The 19,602-nt window shown below is 37.7% G+C and overlaps 1 protein-coding gene across 6 annotated transcripts in view; it reads left to right on the forward strand.

Moving 5' to 3' along the window:
• CHD2 (chromodomain helicase DNA binding protein 2) overlaps positions 1–19,602 on the forward strand; it is a 129,349-nt gene that overhangs the window by 44,178 nt on the left and 65,569 nt on the right. For 5 of the 6 annotated variants that reach the window (XM_037000531.2, XM_073227225.1, XM_073227224.1 and 2 more), the window contains 11 exons: positions 2,761–2,868; positions 4,854–4,994; positions 6,149–6,282; positions 7,182–7,407; positions 8,739–8,839; positions 9,817–9,861; positions 10,045–10,223; positions 12,240–12,364; positions 14,935–15,151; positions 16,962–17,051; positions 17,920–18,110. In XM_037000531.2, the coding sequence (XP_036856426.1) occupies positions 2,761–2,868; positions 4,854–4,994; positions 6,149–6,282; positions 7,182–7,407; positions 8,739–8,839; positions 9,817–9,861; positions 10,045–10,223; positions 12,240–12,364; positions 14,935–15,151; positions 16,962–17,051; positions 17,920–18,110 (1,557 nt within the window). Of the gene's footprint in view, positions 1–2,760; positions 2,869–4,853; positions 4,995–6,148; positions 6,283–7,181; positions 7,408–8,738; positions 8,840–9,816; positions 9,862–10,044; positions 10,224–12,239; positions 12,369–14,934; positions 15,152–16,961; positions 17,052–17,919; positions 18,111–19,602 lie in introns of those variants that run through there. The other variant, XM_037000535.2, reaches the window with a different exon arrangement.

Here is a 19,602-nt window from a genome sequence, read left to right on the forward strand (position 1 = left end):
GGGCTCTAAGAGACAGTTAATAGGAAGCCTCAGCAGTTTTTGGCCAGACTGTTTGACTTAAAATGGCTTTTGTTCATTACCTTCTTTATAGTTGTTTAGGTTTGATTTGAGTCTGTGAGAATTTGTGTCCTGCCAACCACATTTTCCCAGTAAAGGAAGAAAACTATACCCAGTTAACTTGCATTCTGACTTTTTCATGTCTGTTTATATTGTGGTAAGGCCTCAGTGGCCAGCCGCTGGCATTTTTCTCCCCAGGTCCCCAACATTTTGGCAAAAATTCCATTGATTCCCTCTTAGGAAATCCCATTAATGCCCTCTTAGAGCTAAATCTGGCAAGTCAAGTCTCCTCTGACATTTGAAAAATGTTTTAAGTATGATCCTGTATTTTAGTTGTCTCTTTATTGTAGCTTTACTTACAGTGTTGGCTTAGTGAGGGAGTTGTTCTCAAAATTTGCATTATAATAAGGGGACAGTAATCTAGGAGTAGACAGCAGTTTCACATGTCTCGGAGCCCTATACGTCGGCCAGGGCTGGCAAGTAGTCTTTGTGGAACTCATCACTCTTTTCACCTCACCCCTTAGGTAAAGTAACTTAGTATTGCTGAACCTAACTTACCTTGTTTTCCTCTGTTCTTGAAAATTAAAGTTTAAAATAATTCAGCCAATTATAAATACACATACAAACTCAGGTCTTTTAAATGTCTGGTTGTTCAGATAGTCTGAGACTGTGTAAGCCTGGCTTTACTTTTTCCTGATAGTTCGGTCTTCAGTGAGTCATGGTTGAGAGTAGCAGGGCTGGGGTGACATAGCCAGACAACTTGTTTTCACTGGGCTTTAAGTGTCCTTCTCTCAGAGGAAGCCTTTGGAATAATAGTTGATAGTTACTAAGTTTTTGAATATCCTCGTTTTGGAAGAGTCTAAGTCCTCCTGGCCTCAACATCATTCTCTCAGTGTTTACTGCCATTTTAGTCTGCTGCAGTTGTGGAAGTAGACCTCATTAGAGGCCCTGATTTAGATTTTTAGTTCTTGGAGTTACATAATTTACAACTAAGACTTGATTGGATCTTTCTCATCTCATCTACTCTCCCTTAGGTCTTAATTGTTACATTCTTTCAAGTTTATTGTGAAACCACTTCTTCAGTCTATCTATGTGAATCCCTTCCAAAAGGTAAACTGTTCTGGACTTGGTCCAAGGGAGACTGCAGCCTCATGTGTCCATCTCCCGGTTGGTGGAGCTACCTCCCTTTCTTCCTTTCTGGCTATCACCTTCTGCTGTTTGGATTCTATAGCAGACATTTATTATACTAGGTTTTGGGGAAGGAAAATAAGACAGGTACTCAGTATATAGTTAGAAATAAGGAGGTCTTTGTTTCAAAGACAGACTAAAGGATATCAGGTAGTAGTAATAGGCCTTAGTCTGCTTCCAAAAGCACCCTACCCATCTGACTGTTGTTATGGCTTATTCTTTAATTATTTTTTATTTAAGAAAGGAGTATCTCCATTTGCCTGCCTTGGTGTTATACTCTGGTACAAAGAAGAACAAAAACGGCCCTGCCTACAAGGAGTTGCCTACTATTAGGGAAATGGATACAAAACAGTGTCAGTAGAACTTGAGTAATGTACGTAAAAGTACTCCACTGCCTTTCGTGGAAGACTTGAAATTTTTTTCCTAAAGTCACCATTAATTCAGGTGTAGGGTGACTCCTGTTAGAAAGGTTCTCAGGAATCTGCAGAGTAGCCATCTTCTTGCAACAAGTTTCCACTATCACTTTGAGCTATACTCCCATGAAGAATATTGATTTGACTTTGCAGTTCTGCAACAGTTGTCATTAGGGTAACCCCTTTCCTATACACCAGCCTAGAGGCACAGTGGTAATTATTTTACTTACAGAGAAAACCCCAGGTACTTGCCTGTAATTTTTTTTCCCCTAGATACTATGTCCAGTAGTTATTATATGTTACCTGCAGGTGGAAAATGAACTCTGATACCTTGTTTGGTTTTCAAGTAAACCTCAGAAACTGTTTTGGGATAGTAGGGTATGGCCTCTTTTAAGCCTTCTAAGATCTCAAGGAGCAAGGGGACTCCTGCCATGTCTTATAAGTATTAAAAATGACAACTTTGGCAGAACAGATTATTTAGTAGGTAGTTGGTTTATCATTAAAAAATAATTTTAGGCTGTTTCCTGAAATACATTCTAAAGATGTCAAAATAACCTACTATAGTATAGTAGTTCTCAAAGAAGTAACCAGTACCAGCACCAACTGTGCATTTGTTAAAATACAAATATTTAGCCTTACCTTAGACCTACTGAATCACGAAATGTGGCTGAGGCCCATAAATCTTTTTTAAATAAGCCCTTTAGGTAGTTTTGATCCATGCTAAATTTTGAGAACCACTGATTAAGTATAATGGCTTCAATCTGATCAGTGATAGTAGTAAGTCAAAACAATAAGGGAGATTTAACAGCTTCTCCCCCCCCCCCCAGAACAAATAGTTTAAAAACTACATCCTTACTTTCCATTTTCACTTGTTTTGTTAGCAGATATAAAAATAGGAATAGATATTTCATAGTCCAGAAAGGAACACAGCCAAAATATAAATGGAGCTAGAATAAATATATTTTAGCATAGTATCTAAAATGTATATATGTTCTGCCTTCTAATTGAATCAGATTGCATTTGGTTTTGTCAGCTTCTTTAAGCTATACATTTTGAAGAATTCTTTTAGAAAAAAATCATTTTGCTCTGCTTTTCATCACAGAGAAAAATGGAAACGAGAGGCCTCAGAAGATGAGCAGGATCAAGGCACCAGTGCAGAAAGTGAACCAGAACAAAAAAAAATGAAAGCCAGAAGACCTATCCCCAGAAGGTGCAGCGTGTGCTTGAGTACCTCTGCTTTTGGTTGAGTTTGATTTGTGTTGGAGTGAGTAGGATGATGTAGTGCTATTCTGAGAGCCTTAATTGATGGGATACAGTGTGTTGTGATTCTGGGCTTTGAATGTCTTTGGTTCACTTCTTGCCAGCCTACATGGTTAGCAAGTGAATAGATGACTGGGATACTTACATTGTTTGTGAGTGTTTGCATGGTCTGCAGCTCGAAGTGAATCTTAACAATTTCTTACTCCCTGTCAGACTAGTTATGAGGGGTGACTGTATCCTCTTTTAAAAAAAGCTTGCTGTGATTCGGCTTGTGGGTAGGTTCTTCTTGGGAAAACTAATTCTTAACTTTAATTCAGTGTTTCAACACTGTGTGGCTGGTTGAAAGCACACTTTACTACTTTGTTCATAAATCTAAATAACATTAAGCAGAGAATCGGATTCTACAGAGAAGACAGTGGACTGAGGTGGCAGGAAACTGATCATTTTCAATCGGGAAAGGAAGGCAGGAGGCAGAGAGGCTCCAGGAAAATTTACCTCCTTGCAGTACTGCTTAGGATGGCATTGGCAAGCTGTTGCCTTCAGGCCTAATCCCACTCACCACCTATTCCTGTAGGTCTGCGAGCTAATAAGTGTAGCTTCTATAGATGCACATTTGTAGTTTGATGATAAAGAGCACTAAATTGGAACCTCTGTTGGGTGAAATGTTATCCCTTCAAAAAGAATTCTGCTCTTCTTATTAGGAGGTATGTATCACAAAAAATGTACTCAATGATTATTTTACATTTTGTCAAAAAATTTGAAAAAATTTATTTCCTCTCCTATTATAAGTACCTATGTAGTGACCTCAGTTTTGCCTGTCATCTGGGAAAGCCAAAAATATTTACACTCTAGCCATTTATAGCAAACATTTGCTTATCCTTGGCTTGGGACATTGTACCTTCCCTTAACCCTGAAACCAAGTAGGGAAATTCATCAGCCAAGTTTTGTCTCCTTTCATCCGAGTTTAAGCTCTGAGGACTGAAATGCCACTCTAGTTCTGTCTTCTGGATTTTGTCCATTATTTGTTGAATCCCTGATCATCTGTCTGTGTAGCATTGGTTATTGTACGTTGGAGAGAAGGAAACAGTCAGGCATGATCTTGAATTTCTGTCTCCTCCTTTCACCGTTGTACGGAGGAATGGTCGTGTATTCGGGCCTTCCCTTTCGAGTGCTCCAAGAGTTTGGCGCTCGGTCCTAGATTTGCAAGGGAGTCGCCGGATTTGTACAGGGAGGGGCTGTCTTCTCAGTCTGTTCTGCTGGTTTATGGTGAGCCATGTCTCTCAGGTAGTTTTCCAGGTATATTTTATGCACATATAGGAGAAATATATATGTAGTTATTTCCTGTCTTTTACTCCCTTTTTACAGATAGCATTCTGAGCATTTTCTTCTGCACTTTTCTTTCATCATTTTGGAAATCTTTTCTTATGAGTACATGGAAAGCTCTCAGTTTTTATGGCTACATAGTATTCTGTTTATTGAGTTGGTACCCGGTTGATGAATATTCAGGTTTTTAATATTTTGTTATTTGCTTTTTTGCCTACATTGGTGTATATTAAGGTCAATTCCCAGAAATAAAATTATTATATTTGTAAGTTGGATAGAAATTTCCAAATTGCTCACCAAACACACATCATCAGCAACATGTTGCATGTGTATGTCAGGTGATCCTGAGGAACAGTTGAGAACAGTTGCCTCAGAACCCACTGTATTTTCCTGTTAATGATTGAAGATTATCAGCGTTAGAGTTACTTTCATGTTGAAAATGCAGATTTCTGGTGAATTAGAATCTTAGGGAATGTGGCCTAGGAACATGCATCTCTAATGTTCCCTTCAGTAATCCTGTGTATCTCTGCTTTAGATACACAGTTACATGGATTTGAATAGACACCAAGTGATGGAGTAAAACCTTTGCCATTTTTTCTCTTCTCATCTTAGGACAGTGCCCAAACCTCGTGTTAAAAAACAACCTAAGACTCAGCGTGGAAAGAGAAAAAAGCAAGATTCTTCTGATGATGATGATGAAGATGATGAAGCTCCCAAAAGACAAACTCGTCGTAGGGCAGCTAAAAACGTTAGGTAGGTTTCACCTCAGAAGCTCCGTGTGTGAAGGTGTTAGTGTCATTGGTTACAGCTTGGTTCTGATAAGTCAGGAATGTGCATTTGACTGTCAGAAATGATCACCTGTGTCTTGAGGTTGTGTGGAAATCTGATCAGTGTTCTGTTGAGGTGGTGTAGTGATGTTATCTTCATTTAATATCCTTTTTCAGCAAGGATGTTTGGATTGTATTCTCACTTCTGAATTACTCTTTAAATCAGAAAGATTCTTCTGAGGTTTAGCTTATGTATTGATATTTGGATATAATAGTTTTGTGGAGCTTACTAATAGGATATGAAGCATTAATAGAAAATGAAGTAAGTAATAGCTACGTGCAAACCTTAATATTTTACTTGATATGACTTGAAAGGCATTTAATTTTCTTTTAGAGGATATGTGGGTTTCTTTTGGTCTACTTAGAAATGGTGAAGCTGAGTCCTGGGGTTGTTAATAATCTTTCCAGTGTATCTAGTTAATAATTCCAGAGCTAGGACTAGGCTTTGAGTATGCTAATGTGTAGCATAGCACTCTTATCTTCCTACAAACTGCATTGCATACAGGATTGTGCTTTCTCCTGTGTGAAGCACAAACCATTTGCTGTAAATACATGGGAGAAGTTTATATTTTAACATTACCAGGAAGTATGTTTGTTAAAGTTATCAACAGTTTGAGATTACTTAGATTTCATAGTCTTACTGGGAGACAAAATATAAGGGTGAAACATTGAATCTTAGAACTATTGCTTCTCTTTTGTTTAATGAAATAGTAGCAGTTTTTTTTCATTCATTGTGTATTTTCTTTCTTTGTAGTTGTTTCCTTGTTCACATAGTAATGATCTCATATTAAAAAATGAAAACAGGAGTGTCCTTGAAGTTTCCTATATCTTGCCTCTACAAATTACTATGGACTATTTTATCTTGAAATAGGAGTTAGCCTTCTTGCTGTTATCTATAAATATGCATTAATGCTTTAAGTAGGAAAAAACTCTGAGCCCACTTTATCTGTGGCTAATCTGTAGAGCAGCATGTTGAGAGCCACAAGAGTATGGGTCCTTATTCTGGTGATGATTTTTGGATGGCAGAGTTCAATTCTGAAAAGGTAGTTTCTTATTTATTCAACGTTATTCCTCATACAGTTATAAAGAAGATGATGACTTTGAGACCGACTCAGATGACCTCATTGAAATGACTGGAGAAGGAGTTGATGAACAGCAGGATAACAGTGAAACGATTGAAAAGGTCCTGGATTCAAGGCTGGGAAAGAAAGGAGGTATGTATCTTTAGTAAGCAAATTACTATTTATATCTGTTCAGTAAGGCCCAAATTTTACATATTTCAACTCTGAAACGGTGAGTTTCAGTCCATGCCCATATTTGTTGTGAAGTATGGAAGTCTTTCTGACGCATCTTCATGCTTCAGAGCTGAGAATTTAGGGATGTGTCCAGTATGTCTTTGAGATCTTAAAATTCCACTAGTAGAGATGTGTCATTATCTTAGAGGCTGTGATATAGAGAGATTCTTGCTATTAACATTAGGCAAATCTACTTTTAGTTTGTTGTTTCTGTTTCTCTTTGCGAAAAACATCAAACTGGTTAAGTACATATGCGGACAATAGTGAAGATTAACTTTTAAGTCCACATTGAGATACCTCATAACTCAGTAAGTAACCTTCCCATGTAGGAAATAGCAAAACAATACTTCCGTCCTTTTTCTTTCTCTTTTTTTTTTTCACCCAGCCTCACTTGAGGTTAAGAGAATTAATAGGGCACTTTGGATGGATGGGTAATTGTTGGGGAGATTTTTATTTTCTTACCTTATTCTTAGTATTCCTGGAGAGATGGATTTGTTTGCTGTTAGTAGGGACCAAAATAAAAAGGATGTCGCTGCTCCATTTTTATTGTGCTTGGACCCCAAAGTTTCTTTGATCTCACCAGCAAATTTTGGAATACATTTTAAAGTGTAAAAATAGATTTTACATTCTGAAAACATTGGAAATTATTGATCTTATTCACCCTTATTGTTTGTGAATTTCTGCTTACTTCAAGTCAAGGGATTTTGTTGGTGCTTCATCCACAAAGAGACTCTTTAGACGATTGCTCTCTCGGGTAGCTTTTAAGTGTCTGTCTGCTTTAACATGCTTTTTTAAACTTTGAATGAATTCTTTTGCAGCCACTGGAGCTTCTACTACTGTTTATGCGATCGAAGCTAATGGAGACCCTAGTGGTGGCTTTGACACTGAAAAGGATGAAGGGGAAGTCCAATACCTCATCAAGTGGAAGGGTTGGTCTTATATCCATAGCACATGGGAGAGTGAAGAGTCCTTACAGCAACAGAAAGTCAAGGGCCTAAAAAAACTAGAGAACTTCAAGAAGAAAGAGGATGAAATCAAACAATGGTACATTTTCCATCGTGGATTATAGAAATACACTGGCAGCCTGAGGGGATTCCCTTTCAGGAAAGGTTTTTAAGTAATGCATGAAAAGCACAGCTGTGTAGGCTCTCAGATATTACCGTGGTCATCTGAAGATGGAACTATTCACAATTTCATTTTATTAGAATTTTGACCTGAAGACCTGTATATTTTTGTATATGGCCACCAAGTTTGTAGAGTTTAATAATGATACCTAGCTTATTTAGCATTTCTCTTACATTATCTCTTTAATCCTCACAATAAACCCAAGAGATTTGTACTGTTGTACAAAATCTTGAAGATGGGAAGATGACGCCCAGAACAACTGTGAAGTGGACCCAGGATTGGAATTTTGGCAGCCTAAGTCCAGAACTAATGTTCTTAAGCACCTTGTTATTTCCCTCTTGTTTTGCTGGGGATGTGTAGATGTGAGGAGTTAATCTTCTGGAACGAACTCTCTGAGTTATGATACATTTAACAGAAATGATTAAATAACTAAATGATTAAATCCATTGTGTTTGTAGTTTGCTCACAGCTTTGATTATGTTAGGTTGCATATGGAAATGAGTGGGGCTGCAGAATACACAAACCTAAACTGACATGATGAGAGGCAGTATGTTCAACCCTGAAGACCTACCTATGAGTGTAATGTGATCAGGGTGCTTTGTGTTAGAAATAGGGATAAATAGGCTCTAATTCCCATTTTACTACTATGCAAGATAGGCTACTTCAGTAAATCACATATTTTTCCTTTGATTCAAAAACAAAAATATGTATCCCTAGGATAGGGGTGAGTTGTAAAGCAATTAGAAACTTAAAATCTTCAGAAGTACAGTAATACCTAATTTCAAGCTGCTGCTGCTGTCCTTTTGTAGTGTTTTGGTGCCAAGAATAGCTAGTTTTTCTAAAAGGCCATATTTTAATCACTCCTAAAACTCATATGAGAAAAGTCATGTTTTCTTTAAAATCTTATGACAGTTTTATTGTCCTGCTCTGTTTAGATATATGAATTTATCACATGAAATCACGTGAATTTATCACACAAAATAGTTGTTTTTAGGTTTCTTTATAAATAGGCCACATCAGATAGAATAACTGGTGTGTCTTATAAGTCTAAGATAGCCAGTGTTTTTTGAAAAGTGTATGTTTTTTTGTAAAATCTCTGGTCACATTACTAGCAGAAGAATACTTTCCAAGGGGCAGATGCAAGTAAAGACTAAGTTTCCTTTTTAGTCTTTGATTTTGCTTTACTAAGTGTGTGTATATCCCCCAAATCTGATTATAGAATTTACTTTTTCTGTTTCTGTTTGATTCAGGTTAGGGAAGGTTTCTCCCGAAGATGTGGAATATTTCAACTGCCAACAAGAGCTGGCCTCAGAGTTGAACAAACAGTATCAGATAGTAGAAAGAGTCATAGGTGAGTGCAAGGGCGCTTGAGCAGTGTTCGAATTCCAGGAGTAATGGCTTTTGCTCTTGCGAATAATGTGAATTTAAAATGCATTTTGTGGGATTACGTCTTGAGAATAGACAGCTGCATAGATTTATCTTGAAGGAAGAGCTAACAAGATATGTTAGTAAATTTGCTTGTGGGGGCTGAAAGAAGTGTCAAGGTGATGCTAAGATTTTTGACTTGAATAAATAGGGGACTAGATGTACCATTTACTGAAGTGGAAGGGAACAGCTGGTTTTTAGAATGGAAATCAAGGGCTTATGTTGATATTTGTGTTTGGTATACTTTGTAGTCATCTAAGTGGAAAGTACTATAAAGGCTGTAGCATGGGTGAACCTGGAATTTAGAACTCTGAGCTAGAGATTTAAACTTGGGAATTTATCAGTAAGTAGATAGTTTTTAAAGCCTCAGATTTAATGAGATATCAGAAATAGTATACCTGTTTAGAACAGGAAATGTGAGAGCATTCGAGCTTTTGGAAGTCAGTCAGAAACCAACAAAGGAGACAGAAAACTGCCAGTGAGACAGGAGGAGAGCCACGGGAGAAGGACTGGGAGCCAAGGGATTCCCGAGGAGGGAGCACTGCCAGTCACGTGGCCGGGGCTGAGGGCTGACTCTTGAATTTGGCAATAGTTAGGGTGCTAGTGAAATGGATCCATGGATTGATGGGGAATGCAGGCCTGATTGGGGTGGTTTCAGGAGAGAATGAGGTGAAGTGAGGAAAAACAACTCTCCTGGGGAGTTCTGTTGTAAAGAGGAACAGAGAAATGGGGTATTAGCTACGCAGGACCATGAGAACACGACCGTTTTTTTTAATCTTTTTGTAAAGATGTAAGATGGTAGAGTATTTGTGTATGTATTCTTATTCATAAAGCCTAAAATAAAATGTCACCCTTTTCTTGATCATAGTGATAACTTTTATGTCTTATTTTCCCATTGTTTAGCTGTGAAGACAAGCAAATCTACACTGGGTCAAACAGATTTTCCAGGTAAGCAAGAGGTCTTGTTTATAAATGTTGTTTAGCATTTAAGAGCAGTCATGTTTTGCAGAGTATTTATAGTTTTGCCACATGGCATTTCCTTGGTTATATGTAAAAAAGAATGAGTCTGTTTTACAGTGTAAAACCTTTAATTGACAGTTTCTGATCCATACATTTTTATGTATGAAATAGCTCACAGTCGGAAGCCCACACCTTCAAATGAACCTGAGTATCTATGCAAATGGATGGGTCTGCCCTATTCAGAGTGCAGCTGGGAAGATGAAGCCTTGATCGGAAAGAAATTCCAGAGCTGCATTGACAGCTTCCATAGTCGGAACAACTCAAAAACCATCCCAACAAGAGAATGCAAGGTATGGGAATTGCAATTGCTGTGCTGGCTTTTAGTTTTTCAGGGGGAAGATATATTGATACAAAAGGTTGATTATTGGAAAGAAAAAATGTTACAAAGTAAATGATATTACTGTTTTGAAATGAAAGAAGATGACTCAACCTTGACATCAAAGAAAAATAATTACAAGGAAAGAATAAGTTGTATAATGGCTTTACTGACTAATTCAGTATTACAATTTACAGAATTAGGTATATCTAATTATAGAGATAATGTAGAGAGTATATGAAAGAACTTAAGCACTTCTATTCAAAGAGAAGTGACAAGAAAAGGGAACATCTCCTCCGCATTCCAAGTTAGAAACTGTGTACGTGTGTGTGTGTGTGTGTGTGTGTGTGTGTGTGTGTGTGTGTGTATGCTTTTTTATTTGCTAGATTGGTTGTACAAATGCTTTTCCTTTGGAATTCATTCCAGGTTTAAACTGGAGTGCTTGGGTTCTCAGTCATAAAAGTATACATAAGACATGGGCTCTGTCTCTGAAAAGTGAACATTCAAGTTCAGGGCAGCAAACCTCTATCTGTGAAAAGCAGTGTGTAATTAAAGGCCAGAGAGTATGATGAAGAATATTAGAAAAGGACACAGAGGAAGAAGTTAATGAGCTCCAGTATAATCAGTGAAGGGGTTTTAAAGAGGAAGTGTGGTATGTGAACTGCCCTGGTTCTTGAAGAATGGATCAGTGCTGGATAGACAGATATAAGGAGGCCCAGGTTGTTGCCCTTCCATGACAGATACCAAGAGAAGGATGTTCTTACAGTGCGATGGGGGGACTACCAGCCCTTGGGGTTGGCAGAGAGGAGGCGATGTCGGCCATTGCATTTAGGTCCAAGTGTGAATGTCTTGAATACCTTGAGGGATATTTTGACTTTGTCTTATGAGTACTGACATGCCTGTCCTAATGAGGAGAGCAGCAGGGTGGAGACAGTATTTTAGTTAAAAAGCCTCATCTAACGGGACTGTGTAGGAGACTCTTAAGCTTTACTAAAGCCAGAAAGTTCAGCCAGGAAGATGTCCTACAAGTCCATGAGGGAAGAATTAGTGTGAGGACAAGGGAAGTGTAGTGGGGGGGGGGCTAACCAATGGGAGAAGTGTTCTGGGGGACACTTGGCAGAAATGGACAGCTGGTTTTTGGTGGGTGAGAGGGTGGAGTCAGATTCCATTTACTTTGGGGTGCTCACAGAGGAGAGCTGAAACTATCGTTAATTACCTTATCAAATACACTAATATTAATAGGATGATACTTCTCATAGTAGGGTGCTAATTTCAGAGAATGCTAATTTCAGAGAAATGCTTCCTGAGAAAAAGACTTTCTGGCCAAATAACTTTGGGAAACATTCCTGGATTAATTTCTCCTGTAAGTTCGCCATATACACAGGTGTGTTAGACTTTGAAAAGTCATGAGTAATGAAATACATGTAACTTTTAAATCCATTGTTTCCCAAACTGATTTGGCCAAGGAATCCACATTTGTGCAAACCATAGAGACATGGCTTTACTAGACTGCTATTCTTGACACTTTTGGAGGTGAAAACCGTATCCTTCCCTTCAGAAAACCAAACTCAACACAGTTGGGGGTTCAAGGTAGGTAGGCACATTTCAGAATTTATAAACTCTTTTTGGTAAAGTTCTGATGCATTTGGCATATACAGTCTTTACCAGGGGCATTGTTTTGTAATGTTTAGAATAAGATAACATAAGGATGAAAATACTTCACTCACTGCCATACTGTAGAGATGACGTGAAATAAGTGTTAGTAATGCTCACAGGTTTGCATTAGGAAAGGAGGTAGTTGAGTCAAAAGTACTTCGGGATGTGATCTGCCTTTTGGAATATAGACCCAATGAAAGTTGTGGGTGGATTCAAATGTGGAATTTAAATTGTTTTTCTTTGGTGCAGAGCATAAGTCATGGCTAGCATTTTAACATATGAACAGGAAGAAAGTTTTCTTCAGACTTGGGATTTGTTAATTTTTGTTCTTCAGGCCCTGAAGCAGAGACCACGATTTGTGGCTTTAAAAAAACAGCCGTCCTATTTAGGAGGGGAGAACCTGGAGCTTCGTGATTATCAGCTAGAAGGTCTCAACTGGCTTGCTCACTCCTGGTGCAAGTAGGTAGAAAAAATATGTTTAAAGTTTTCTTTATTGTTTCTGACCTCTGTTTTAAGGTGCAAAGGATTATTTCTTTCTAATGTATATTAACAGAAATAAAATTATGTGATTGAGAGAAGTCCCTTCTGGGAGTTGTTATGTATGTGTTCTACCACTTTAACCTGAAGTACAGAGTACTTTGTTATTCATTATTTAGGGGGTAATTTGTCATAGCCAGAGACATATGTCAGAATATGTTATCTGTTGATATAAAGAGCAAGATAATGGTAGCACTTAGGTTTTAAGGGTACTTTGAGGCAGTACTCATAAATTTTATTCACCAAATTCAATATAAACTCAAGTAGTCCCTAATTCTGATATATTAGGGACTTATGTAGGCCTTGAGAATTTAACAGTGAACTAAGACAGACATGATTTCCCTGTCTCCATGGAGCATACAGTGTGAGAAGTACCTTCAGTGCGATCTACAGATTCCTTCCCCAACATGCAAACTTTTAATTTCTTTCATGTTATACTAATGCAAAAATTCTTTTTTCAGAATTAAAATATAACCTGGAAATAAAAAAACACAAGCTGCTTTTCTCAATGCTAAAAATGTGGTTTCTAGTTATAGACATTTACAATGTTTCCCAATTGAACCACCTTGTCCTATAAAATCTGATACAATAATTTAATATTTACTTATGAAAATTAGAAATGTTGAGAAGACTCAGTTTGTGTGACTGATAATGTGGGTTTAACATAACTATTCTAAATCGCTCGAGAACTGTTTTGTCTCAGAAGAGTGAGATCCAATATTCCTAAAGGATAGTTACAAAGCTAGGTGGAACCTTAAGGGCTTATCTAATCAAACCCTCTCATTTTATAGTTCAGGGTTCTTAGGAACAGAGATGTCATTCATGTACCTTGTCCAGAGTCACACCATGTTTCATGCCGAGTCCTTGGCCAGCATTTTTTACTTTAATATGACCGATTCAGAATCAACTGAAAAGGGCCCTGGTCCCAGAAACCTCGTATTAAGTAACTTGCTTTTTTGGTCTAGTTTCAGGAAAAATACAAATCAATTCAAATCTACTTTAGTGTGTATGCATGGACAGTGGCAGTTTGCTAGGGAGAGGAAATGTTGGAGAAAATTATCTGTTTCCTCCTAAGTAGTACAGAAAGGTGAGAGGAATATGAGGGAAATTATTGAAAGGAGAATGTTATATCTGATTTGTATATGAAATTAGGTGTAGCTGAGATTTATAGTTAGGGCCTTCTCTTTCTCCCTTTCCTCAGTGTGTTCTGCCTTGTTTTCTGTACTTTTCCCCTGAAACTAGCCATTCTGGGTAATGTAGAATTTATTTATTTATGTTTATCTATTTATTTATTTAGGTATCATTGATATACAATCTTACGAAGGTTTCACATGAGCAATATTGTGGTTACTACATTCACCCATATTATCAAGCACCCCTCCATCCCCCGCCGCATTGCAGTCACTGTCCATCAGTGTAGTAAGATGGAATAGATTCACTACTTGTCTTCTCTGTGCTATACTGCCTTTTCTGTGACCCTCCTACATTATGCATGTTAAGCATAGTGCCCTTTAATTCTCTTCTCCCTCCCTCCCCACCCCCTTCCATTTGGTAACTGCTAGTCCCTTTTTGGAGTCTGTGAGTCAGCTGTTGTTTGTTCCTTCACTTTTGCTTTGTTTTTACACTTCACAAATGAGTGAAATAATTTGTTACTGGTTTCTCTCTGCCTGGCTTATTTCACTGAGCGTAATACCCTCTAGCTCCATTCATGTTGTTGCAAATGGTAGGATTTGTTTTCTTCTTATGGCTGAATAGTATTCCATTGTGTATATGTATGACATCTTTATCCATTCATCTACAGATGGACACTTAGGTTGCTTCCATATCTTGGCTATTGTAAATAGTGCTGTGATAAACATAGGGGTGCCTAAGTCTTTTTGAATCTGGGATCTTCCCTAGGTATTTCTGATTCAGTAGATCTAGGTTGTATTCAGAAATCTGATGTGCTGTAGACAGTAGTGTATTTAAACAAGCTTTGTGCACCTGCAGCATGTAGGTCTAGGGAATAGTGTGTGTAGCATTAAACAACTCAATGGCATGCAGTGGAATGGGTGGGTAATCTGCACAGACACACGACGGTCAGGTGCGGTAGGTTCACCAGCAGTGGAGATAGCCAGTTTGCCCATGCTTTCTGTACTGATGGAACCAAAGGTCATGTTCTTGAATGCCCCAATATGATAAAACCTTCGTTCTCTGTTACAAGGGATAGATGTAAAGGACCAGAAGGTAAGATAGAGAACATAGTCTGAATAGGCTTTCATAGTAATTCAAATCTTAACTATACTTAGATTACTTGTTCTGTGATTTATTTATTATAGCTTCTACTTTCTTCTTATGTAGGAAATTTAATTGCATATGAGAGGAAATATAGTTGAGGCTCATAGCCAGTACCTTGCTTGGTGACATTGTGAGGCATTGGTGTCATTGCTATTTATGCACATACTGTTTTTTGTGAACTAATGAATTTTTGTTCTTTGTTTTTCTTTCTGCAGAAGTAACAGTGTAATCCTTGCTGATGAAATGGGCCTAGGAAAGACCATCCAGACCATATCATTCCTCTCCTACCTGTTCCACCAACACCAGCTGTATGGCCCCTTTCTTATAGTCGTCCCTTTATCCACCCTCACCTCATGGCAGAGGGAGTTTGAAATCTGGGCACCAGAGATTAACGTAGTGGTTTACATAGGTGACCTGATGAGCAGAAATACGGTGTGTAAACAAAAAGAATTGGGATAGAATCTGTGTTATAAATGTATTTTGGAAATTGACCTAAAGCCATTATAGTTTTTAGTAAATTACGATTCTGACCCTGTGCTATGCCCCTGATATTGGGAGATTTAGGTAATCACAAAAACACAACTTGTATATTCTTTAAAGCATATGCTTACTATTTAAAGAAAAGCAATAGCACATGAATGGGGAATCTCTCTTAGTTCAGTTGCAGTATTGTTTCTTCTCTCTGTCCTCTGTACTTCTAAGACCACTTTATTTATAAAGGATTATCAGATGGGGTTAATACCTTGTGGAATGTTAATATTACTTTTGCTATTTCAATAGAGAGATTTTACTAAAAATAAACAAGTTTTTAGAGTTTATTTCCCAACCTTTTAAAATGGTGTGGTTGCATAACTTAGAAGAAGGGAATTAAGGGAAAGGACAAAAAGCCATTCTAGGGCTGCAGAAATGAGAATTATTTATTAATGAACTTAGCTTGAGCATCAGTAACTTCTAACACAGGGGCTTAAGTTTATCTGTTTAGCAAATCTTCTCTTGATAATGACTAGCTTTTTTAAAGCACCAGTTAAGTGTCAGGCCCTGTGCTGGGTGCTTTATGTATATTACCTGTGATTCTCATGATGATCTTCAAAGTAAATGGCTTTCTTTCCAGTGACTAATGAAGAAATTGACTCAGTGAGTTTAACACTTGTACTCAGGTCAGCAAATGTGGCAGAGCGAGCCTGGGGTTGGGACTGAGATGTGTCTGGTTCCAGGTGTTTGCTCTTTTAGCACTGTATGTTAGAGTGAACTATTTTCGGGAGATTGCTTTTAACAATAGAAAGCCATCAGGAATCCTCAAATCTTTGAGAGATATGTTATAATCGTATATTATGCTAATGAGAATTTCTTTTCATTACATATTTTTATTAAAATTGTCTAACCTAAACCTGGTAGATTTCATTGCCCTAATTTTGAGTTTCTGAACATAGTCATTCTTAGCTTTGTCAATCTACTTGTTAATTGTTCTAAAAGAAAAAGAAAGCTTCCTAGATTAGGCAGGATAACTTCAAGCTCTGCATCAAAGGTGAAGACAAAGAAAGTGATCTCTGAAAAATTATGGAGTCAGGGAAGTGTGTGGTCTCCAATACTTCTGTTCTTCATTCTTCCCACTTGGTGGTGATCACCTGTGTGCACTCCTTGTCCTGTCTCCAGTTCTAACTTGACCGCTGAACTGGAGGAGCTTTGTCATGAGCCATTGTGCTTGCTGGGTGTCCGGTTAACCTTAAGTATGATTGTGTTAGTTTTTATGTTCCTTTACATCACCATTATTTTCATTCATATAGTATTTTCATGCTGTAAGCCTCCCTTACCTTTTTCTTGGGGGCCGCATCTTTCTACTGTATGCTTACTGAAATTTCTGAACCAAGCAGAGGTGGGAATTTGTTTATTTAATAGAAGTATTGGTGTACCCAAAGAACAATCAAATTATATTTCCTTAAGAAAATTCTTATTCTGGGAGATCCCTAGACAAGTTCAAGTCACCAGGGTTTAATTCATGATGAAATGCATTGTTTTGATCTTATGTGTTGGGGTAGGGTGGTAGGGGAGATGACAATTTATTTGAAATCTGCTCTATACTTTGGTTGCTTAGGTCAATTTAGAATGTGTAAGTGATTCATTAAGCTCTAATCAGATTTATTTTTTATTTGGCATGTTTCTGTTGCATCTGTCACACAAGACTTGCTCATGATACAGAAAGATAAAAGTGGAAATTGCATCTTAATTACCATTTTTCTTATAGATACGGGAATATGAATGGATTCATTCTCAGACCAAAAGGCTGAAGTTTAATGCACTTATAACAACATATGAGATCCTCTTAAAAGACAAGGTGTGTAATTGTAACTAAAAGGCTAAATTTTGTAGTCTCATTTGCCCAAATAATGGAATGGAGGTCTCTGCCTCCCACTTGTAATGTTACTTCTGTTTGTTTGTTTAGAAAGGGAAACAAATAACACCAAGAAAAATATGCAAAGAATATTAAGGTTATAAATGAAAAACAAAACCTTACTGTTGGTGAGGATATTAGGTTGCCTGGTCCAGTCGAATTAAACAGGATGGAAGGGAATTGGGGCCAGTAAGTCATCTGAGACTCTATAGTCAGTCACTGGGAACTGGGCTTGAGTGCTGGCTTGGGCATTTCCCATCATGTCATTGTTCAGCCATTTCTCCAGAGCAGGTGATGTGAATGGTCTCTGTGAGGAAGACGTGAAATGAAGCTCTTTAAATGATCTCCTCCTTACTGTAAGAACATCTGTGGCAGGTGATCCCATTGGTGAAAGTAAATGGAAACAAGTTCAATGTGGTGGCTCTCAGTGTTTCTGTGCTTCAGGGCAGGGGTGGAGAATAGGCAGAGAAGAATCTTACTGAGAAGACACTGCAAAATCATGTATTTCATTTTTGTGTTGTTTTTACCCAGCATACGAATGTTTATGTTCTTGCTTTGGGGCATTAGAGACCACCCCCCCACCCCCACCCCCGGCCATACTTTTAGATAATGATATGCTCTTTTGAGTAGATACCAGTCTGTCAAACTAAAAGAATAAACAGAAGAGTCCTAATATACTTGAAGTCAGTGAAGCATAAATGTCTCCCTGTATGCCTTTGTGATGTTATTTCTATAGAGATAATTGACACTTCATAGTACTTTTGGGTTGCCTTCTGACCTGGTGGCTTGTTCTGTTTTGTCTTTACTTTAGACTGTGCTGGGAAGTATTAACTGGGCCTTTCTGGGAGTGGATGAAGCCCATCGGTTGAAGAATGATGACTCTTTATTGTATAAAACTCTGATTGATTTCAAGTCCAACCATAGGCTCCTGATTACAGGGACCCCTCTTCAGAATTCCCTCAAAGAGCTCTGGTCCTTGCTGCACTTTATTATGCCAGAGAAGTAAGCTCCTTCCTGTGTATTTTAAATTATACTAGAATGTCTGAAATGCATGCTTTTTTTAAAAATTAAGGTATTATTGATATACAATCCTATGAAGGTTTCACATGAGCAACATTGTAGTTACTACACTCACTCATATTATCGAGTTCCCCCTCCACACCCCGTTGCAGTCACTGTCCATCGGTGTAGTAAGATGCTGTAGAGTCACTACTTGTCTTCTCTGGGCTGTGTAATGCCTTCCGCATGCTCCGGCCCTCTGTGTTATGTGTGCTAATCATAATACCCCTTATCCTTTTCTCTCTCCTGCTTTTTAACCTTTTAAATAGACCTTAGGGAAAACAGATGGCAAGGTTTGGGGAAAGCAAAGCATTGAACTGAGGCAAGAATGAAAGTAGTAAAATGTTCCATAATAAACAATAGGAGGCACAGAAATCAGCTAGTTCAGGAGGAAAGCATATTATCTACCAACATTTGAATTGTTAATGATTTTGGGAAATAATTTGTAAATAGGAAACATCAGACTTTCTCACTGTTGTTATAAGGTAATCAATATAATTGAAATGAAGTACAAGCAAGGTACACAATTTGACAAGTATTTTAAAATGCCTTAAACCCAGACTTTGATAACACAAGCATTAGTTGTATGTTATAGTTAATGTATATGGGACATATATTTTTATGATATTTTTATGTACATTTCATAAAACCTAAAATTAACTAGTGGTGTTAAGGTGAAATCTAAATTCATTACCCTAGTTTGGAAGACCCCACACAGTCTGGGCCTGTGGCAGTGCTGATTCATCTTAGAGCACTTTCTCTGTCACTTGTGCTCCAGCCATTGTGGTCGTCGTCGTGTGCCTTTAACATGCCTAGCCATTGCTGTTTTTCTTGTTGAGAATTTTTTTCCTCCTTATTTTCACATGGCCAATCACTTAACATTTTGGCCTCAGCTTATGTGACTGCCTCTTTTTAGAGGACATCTCAGACCACCTAACTTAAAGTAATCTGTTAGACATGCTTATTATCCCTAGGCAGTTCTTTTCTGTATGACACCTCTTTTTTGCATTCCCTCATCATCTCTTGTCATTAAATTATGCATTCAGAAATAGTAGGAATTTTGTTAATTTTATCCACTGATGGTCCACATTGCCTAGAATAGTACCTGGTATGCAATAAATAATTCAGTGTAAATGTTTCACAATTTTCTTTTTTAATTCAGAAAAGATTTGAGTGCCTACTTTGTGTCATAAAACTGAGCAAGGCATTTTGGATAGCCTAATGAACAACATAGAAATGGTCCCTTCTGCCATGTACTGCTAACTTTTTTTAAACAGCCTCTGTGTAGATGCAATTTACAGACCAAAAAATGCACCATTGTAAATATATGATATTTTTTAGTTAATGTATAGTGTTGTGCAGCCATCACCATAATCTAGTTTTAGAGTATTTTCCTCACCCAAGAAAAATCCCTCTTGCCCATTTATAGTTAATT

This window comes from Manis javanica, chromosome 18 (genome assembly GCF_040802235.1).
Source record: "Manis javanica isolate MJ-LG chromosome 18, MJ_LKY, whole genome shotgun sequence".
In the NCBI taxonomy this organism is placed as follows: domain Eukaryota; kingdom Metazoa; phylum Chordata; class Mammalia; order Pholidota; family Manidae; genus Manis; species Manis javanica.